This window comes from Micromys minutus, assembly GCF_963924665.1.
Source record: "Micromys minutus genome assembly, chromosome: 30".
Classification (NCBI taxonomy): Eukaryota; Metazoa; Chordata; class Mammalia; order Rodentia; family Muridae; genus Micromys; species Micromys minutus.
The window spans coordinates 20,307,396-20,314,584 of NC_137965.1; the positions used below are offsets into that span (position 1 = coordinate 20,307,396).

The 7,189-nt window shown below is 48.1% G+C and overlaps 1 protein-coding gene across 2 annotated transcripts in view; it reads left to right on the top strand.

Annotated features, from left to right (window-relative positions):
* The window catches only part of MAP3K4 (mitogen-activated protein kinase kinase kinase 4), an 85,580-nt gene extending 78,624 nt beyond the window's left edge, over positions 1-6,956 (top strand). For both annotated transcript variants that reach the window (XM_080941697.1, XM_080941698.1), the window contains 4 exons: positions 353-475; positions 830-936; positions 5,116-5,295; positions 6,492-6,956. In XM_080941697.1, coding sequence (XP_080797823.1) covers positions 353-475; positions 830-936; positions 5,116-5,295; positions 6,492-6,512 — 431 coding nt within the window. In that variant the 3' untranslated portion in view covers positions 6,513-6,956. The remainder of the gene's footprint in view (positions 1-352; positions 476-829; positions 937-5,115; positions 5,296-6,491) is intronic.
* The last annotated feature ends 233 nt before the right edge of the window (positions 6,957-7,189 follow it).

Here is a 7,189-nt window from a genome sequence, read left to right on the forward strand (position 1 = left end):
TTCCAGAGACTGACTAGGGGCAGTTTCTCTAAGGAGGATGCACAGTAGAGACCCTTCCCTTAGCAAACAGTCACAATGCTCAGGTACTACCACACACACCTGCACTGTCTGTGACAGGTCTGTAAGTATGTCCAAGTTTTTGATGAATTGTGTGTCTCCCAAGTCAGAGTGCCCGCTGGTTTGCGTTGGTTTGTAGTTGTGGTCCGTACATTTTCTCATGGTTGTACATGGAAGCAGAGTTCCACAAAATGTGGTTTCATTTAGTTTGGGGATGAAGTCTTTGGAGTTTGGATTGCCATATGAGCATCTTGAGGTACTCATGCTGTCTCAGCAGCTGCTCATTTCTGTTTAGGTGCCAACATCTTCCTCACGTCATCTGGACTAATCAAACTGGGAGATTTCGGATGTTCAGTAAAGCTTAAGAACAATGCCCAGACCATGCCTGGCGAGGTGAACAGCACCCTGGGGACAGCAGGTAAGGGCTAGTCCAGCCGGCTCTGAGCTGACTTGAGGAAGGCCTTTTCCCTCTCAGAAGGAGCTTAGCATTGGTGGCATCGAAACTGCTGGTTAAATCACCAGTTACGGGCAATAGTTGGGCTGTTGGGTGAGGATACAATTTAGTGGAGACTTTCACATTCAGAGTTGCTCTTTAAAACGAAACTCTGTCCCTAAAGTGTCTCTCACATTGGCTTGAAAATGAAAGCTTTCAACATTTGCTGCCTGTACCTGGGTGAAGGACATTGCCCAGGATTGTCACCTTATTGCTCGGTGCTGTTGATATGTAATGCTGTGTTGGTAACCCTTGCTATTTCCATATCTGACTGTAAAGCTTACATGGCCCCTGAAGTTATTACTCGAGCCAAAGGAGAAGGCCACGGACGTGCGGCAGATATCTGGAGTCTGGGGTGTGTCGTCATAGAGATGGTGACTGGCAAGGTAAGCTCACCATGCACCAGAAGGAAGACTCCAAGCAGGTCACCCACAGAACTGAGGCATTATCATAAGTGCTGTGGACACCTTCCTACTTGAGCTCATGACCAGAGAGTCAGTGGAGCTCATGGAAAGGTGCAGAGAGGTGTTGTATGTAATAAATAAATTAAAAAAAAAAAAAAAAAAAAAACACCCTATTGACAGCTAGGCACCAGCCAGTGGTCTCAGTCTGTACCCAGCCTGATACATAGCCCAAGATTGAGACTGCATGTTTCTTCTTGCCTTTCTCACCAACACTAGTGCTGCCTCTCCAGAGCTCCAACATAGCTTTCTTGGTCCCCATGGGCAGCTCTGGTCAGCCCACACTCCGCTCACCACCTTTCCCCTAGAGCTCAGTCCTTGCCCATTCTTCCTGTCCCAAAGTTCTTTCCCTCTGGCCCAACTGAGTCACTGCAGGATGGAAAACACCAGACAATCTTAGTTTAGAATCAACAGATAATATAATCGCTGGGTGCGGAGTCTGTTAGCCTAAATTTATCAACTCTTCTGTGTTAGAAGTCTTCCGGTGGCAGATCTTGGTGGATTCCGCCACCAGATCTAACCATCCCGGCCTACATCTTGTCTGCTTTGCTCCCACCTCACCGTCCAAAAGGAAGTACTTAACTCCTGCATTCCCTCTTTCTTTCTCGGACCTGGAAGGCCCCCCTTCTCCTCCCCCACTGATTGGCTTCTTGTTATCTTTATTATTCAATTAATTAGGGGAGAATTCTGCTACAGAAAGGTTCAGGGAAATAACAGACTAAGAAGCACCTGTCCATAGGGTACACTTAGGTCACAAAGAGCTCCTGGGAGTGAATTTATAAAGTTCAGCTTTGAGGCTAAGCAGAGATATAAACCTACTCATGGCAGTAAATGGAGAATAGACAGTCTATGTGACTGTTGCCAATGTATGGAAGATCTTTATCCGTCTCTCTGGACACCTCCAAATGGCTCAGATTCCTTCACGAAAGACTATAAATTCTGAAACTGCGACACTTGACAAAGTTGAGGACTATTTAGGACTTCCTGGTTAGACTCCAGTTTCCCTGGAAATAAGGCTGATAGTTAGATGAAAGTGCTCTGTGCAGGTTATGGGGAGATGGCCAGTTGGAGAGGTGCCTCTTATGCAAGCATCAGACTCCTAACATGCATGTTAAAAAAAAAAAGAAGCTGATAACCAAAGGCAGAGACAGAGGATGTATGGAGCTCAGAGCCAGCCTGTGTAGTCACATTGATGGGCTCAGGGTCATGAAAAACCTGACAGGAAATGAAGTGGAAATCAGTAAGGGCTGACTCTTGATTACCATGCACATTTGGTGTATGTCTGAACTCACACACAGGAACATGCATGTACACACAAGAGCCTCTGCACTGCAAAGAAATAGCTAACCAAGTTAAGAGGCAGCAGTTTACCAGCTGCACATCTGACAGGATTAATATGAAAATAAGCAAAGAACTCCTAAACAACAAACAGACACAAAAGAGGCAAGGAGCAGAACCAGAGTTTTCAGAAGGAGAAATATTTTAATGAGGGCTCAACATCCTTAGCCAACAAGGAAATACAAGTTAAAGCTATTCCGAGGCTCCCTCTGGCTGGTCAGAATGGCTGTCAAGAAAACCATAGGTAGCAGATACGGATGAGGGTGTAAAGAAAGATGAGCCACATTCGTTGTTGTGGGACCATGAACCTGCATAGCCACCATGGAGGTCTTTGGTGGCTTCACAGGAAGAATAGATCATCCTATGACTCAGCTATGCTGTTCCGAGAACTTGCTGTAAGGACCAAGTGTCCCGCTAGAGAGACTCTGCCATCCATTACTGCTTTATTCACCGTATCAGCTCATGGAATCGGCCGATAAGTAGAATAATGAATCATAAAGTATTACTTGGCCATACACAAAAGTGGGATCATGCAGTTTGCAGGAAAGTGGGTGGAACTGCAAAATACTAACTGGGTGAGAAATGCCACACATTCTTTTGCAAATCCCAGTTCCTTAATTGTAATACACATATTTATGTGGGAAATGTTTGCGTGGGAGTGGCTGGATGTAGGAAACTAGAAAGGGTTTCAGGAGGAGGCTATCCAGGTTGTAAGGATGAGCAGGAGGGAGGGCAGTACGCACATGCAATGGGAAAGAGGAACAGAAAAGCTGGGGTTACATAGGGAGACGGGGGAGATGAAGGCATGTGCAGATGCAAAAGGAAAGACAAAGTTTAAAGCTAACATTGCACGAAACCTGCATATGAATGCCCAAACGAGAAGCAGTCAGGAGTCCTTCTGTAGATTCGAGGATTGGCAAACGACACCTCCCTGGTGGTCAACTGTATGGGCTAACTGGGTTAACAAACTGTGCCACATCCATACAAGGGATGTTACTGGTGTGAGAAGACCGGCCTCAAGAGATGAGAGCAGCTCAGCATTCCCCACACCGCGCTTATGGTGAGAGTCCCTCACAGACTGGGAGGCAGGATTGCAGGACTCACCTCTGTAACTGCAGCACTTGGGAGGCTGACGTGGTGGGTCATGAGGCCAGCCTGGGCTACATGGCAAGGCCCTATTTCAGAATCGACAAAAGATTATGGTTGCAAGGGTAGAAAGGAAAGGACTAAACAGTGGAAAGAGATTCTTGGGATGACGAAATTCTTCCTCTCTGTATCAGTAACTTTTTCACTGTGGTACCAAATGCCTTCAAAATACAGCTTAAGAGAGAAAGCATTCATTTTGGCTCGTAGTTTAAAGTCCATCTGACTTTAAGGCATGGTGGATGAGCGAGACTGAGGCAGCTAGTGACATCTTACCAGCCATTACAAAGGAGAGGGGACAAGAAGTGGATCTAAGCTATAAAACCTCAAGACTTACCTAGTAGGTCTTGCCTCACTTCCTAAAGTGTCCACAACCAAAATCGGTTAAGACAGTGCCATGCGCTGGGGACCAAAATGTTTAGACACTATGCCCATGGGGGACATCAGAGGGCTACAGATAATGGATTCCCGTCACACCTGTATCTAAACCCACAGGAAGTGAACCCTGATGGTATGTGTTCATTAGCATCAGTGCAGACATTGATTCACCAATTGCAAATAATTACTGCTAATCGGAGAAGGTGGGGGACTAGACACGAGGGTGCATGGAGTCCCACCACTGTCCAATTAAGGTTTCTGTTACCGTAACTAAAAGAGCAGACCTAATTGTTAAAAAGAAACAGATGGCCATCCTCATCATCTCCAGAATGGTACATTTAAAAGTGGAATTAATTTTTTCCTTAGTACGTGAATAACATAAGATTTATGATGTTCACTCAAAGAGATGTGTGAGAAAACAGCCATGCTTTGGACAAAAATTCACAGTGGATGCTCGCTCTGGAGAACTGCTCTCCATACAGTAACACTTAAACTTTCCTAGACCAGAAACCTTGCTTCTGTTGACAGTCCTGCTGATGAGTAATTACACGGGTGTGTGTGCGTTTGCGTGTTCGTGCACACAGGCGCACATAATATGTGGCTGCTGTCTGGTGCTGTTTCTGTAGCACAGTGACTGGAAGTGTTACTCGGAGATGGTGGGCTCGTGCGCAGCCTCACTTGCAGCTGCAGAGTAAGTAGATAGTAAGAGCTCAGAGGGTGAAAACTCCCACTTCCCTCACACGGAGTGGGAGGATGGCCATGACGCCTGCTTTGTCGTAGTCAGTATGAGGAACAGGTGGGCTGCAGAGTGCATGTTGTCAGTAACTAAAGAGTAGCATGTAAATTGGGGTGCGTGTAAACCTAGTTCCTTCTCCCCGAACCTCATTTCTCTGTAGTCACAATGGAATAAGATTTGTGGTGATGGGATCCTCATAATTCCACAAAGTAGTCAAGGACCACTGAGTTTCATCACCTCAGCTGTGGCGGCTGCCTCTAGACGGCACAGAACAGATGGCGTGTCCCAGCACAGTGCAGACTGTAGCCGCCTGCCTTTGTTGTGTGTGCTGCTGAAGCTCTGACAGGCACTGTGCACTCCCTGAGCCTGATGCGCTTCCTGCCCGTCCCTCCCAGCAAGCGCTTGCTTCCCCTGCGGGTGTCTCCTCGAGACACCTGGAGAGGGCTGGACATCTGTTGCCACGGCTGCGTAATGCAGAAGCTTGTTTGTTTCGTTTCCTGTCTCTGCAGCGGCCTTGGCATGAGTACGAACATAACTTTCAGATCATGTACAAGGTGGGGATGGGGCACAAGCCACCGATCCCGGAGCGGCTAAGCCCTGAAGGAAAGGACTTTCTCTCGCACTGCCTGGAAAGTGACCCGAAGATAAGGTGGACAGCCAGCCAGCTCCTCGACCACGCTTTTGTCAAGGTTTGCCCAGCTGCTAAAATCGCCCTCTTGAGGGTTAAATGTTCAAGTCTGGCTTTGCGTCTGGCACAAGGCATTTGGAAACTTAAATATAAAATACTTATATCTAAAAGGATAGGCACTAAATGTCTTGATGCATCAGGGATTTATTTTCATTTATTAAGTGCTCGCTAAGGCTTTCCTACATGATCTGTTGACAAGAGACGAGCTAGATCTTGCCCTCGAGAATGTGTGGTCGTCTTGGACCCGGCACTGTGTTGTGAGCAGTGATGACACGTGTGATGGGAGGCGGGACTGGGGATTTAGTGCCCTATTGGAGCCCTAGGCAGTGCTTTCCAGGCAGAGGGGCAGACAAGGTATCAGGCATGAGGGGCTGCTGCGAGCAGACCCATTGAGGAGCTTTGTGTGCGTGAGGTCTGAGAGAGCACAATAAAGTGGGCGTAGTAGAAGATAAGGCTGGAACAGATGCAGGAGCAGCAGAGGGGTCTCTGTCAACAAACAACATGGCCGGTGGCCCTGCTGAGATAGCACTTCAGGGAAGGTGCACTGCAGGCTGAGTGGCTCCCAGCCATGCTGAGGAGTTGGAACAACTTCCTCTTGGCTTCTTGAGTCATCTGAAGGTTACATCTATGCAGCAGAGCCAAAAAGGCAGCAGGTTGAGGCTGTGTAGGCATCGGTGGTCTAGTTGGTAAGATCATTTCAAGGTTTCTTTGAAACTCTTGTTCGGGATTTTAGGTGGGTGTCTTGTTGCTTAGGGCTAGCAGTCAAGAGATTGCCACAGTTCAGTGGGCTGTAGTAGGGAGTGGGTACACAGGTATTGCTGGGGCTGTGTTGGAGTGTTGGGAGGGGGAGAGAACACACCAATATACTGCTGAGGACCCTGCGCAGGATTCCCTGATACAGGGTGGGTGGGTGGGACACGGGCTCGTGTGTGGGCTGGCTACAAGAGATACTGGGGACAGGCAATGAAGGAACAGCGAAATACATTGCCCTGAAGGAGCTGTCCTGTGTTCAGCTCAGCCTTTCCTGAGAGCAGACATGCAGTAGGTCTGTTTCCCGAGTCTTCCCTCACCCCAGGGGCTGGTGCCAGGGGCCCACTAGGCCCTGCCTGTGGGCCAGAAGCCAAGCATTACGTACACAGGCAGACACACGAACGTGCTTGAACAGCAGAAACTCAGCTTTCTCTTGCTTTCTCACAGGTCTGCACAGATGAAGAGTGAAGCTAACCAGTCCGTGGCCTAGTAGTGTGTGGACAGAATCCCGTGATCACTACTGTATGTAATATTTACATAAAGACTGTAGTGCAGGCAGCCTTCTTAACCTTCCAAGACTGAAGACCACATGGGTGACAAGCCTCATTTCTGCTGCTCCTGTTGTCTGCTGTGGCACAGGACACCCTGAGTGACAGTGTTGACGAGGTTAAAGAAGCTGCGTGTTAAGTGCCATTACTACTGTACACGGACCACCATCTCTGTCTCCTCCGTTCCTTGTGTGACTGAAAAAACATGTAGTGTTATCGGGTGTCCAGGACCTTATTTCAAACTCCTGTTTGTTGGCTCTGACTGCAGAGCCTCCTTGTTGGCAAGCTGCAGGTTTGTTCTACAAAGGCTCATAAGTGAGACTGAAGAAAAGGTTCTTTTTCAATAAATGGTTTATTTTAGGAAAGCTAAGTCAGCGTCTGTTACTGGCTCGAGGCGTAAGAGCAGGACAGCATGCGGAGGTCTGCTGCCCCCCTGCTCAGTAGAAACAGCACAGCCAAGCTTGCCCAGTGGAACGCTGAGCCGGCTATGCCCAGCCTGTGGGCCATGTGCATTGCAGGACGGCTGTGAGTATGGCCCAAGGAATTTGTGGATGACGGCATAGACACTGTTTAGGATTGGGCACACCTGATCTAAGG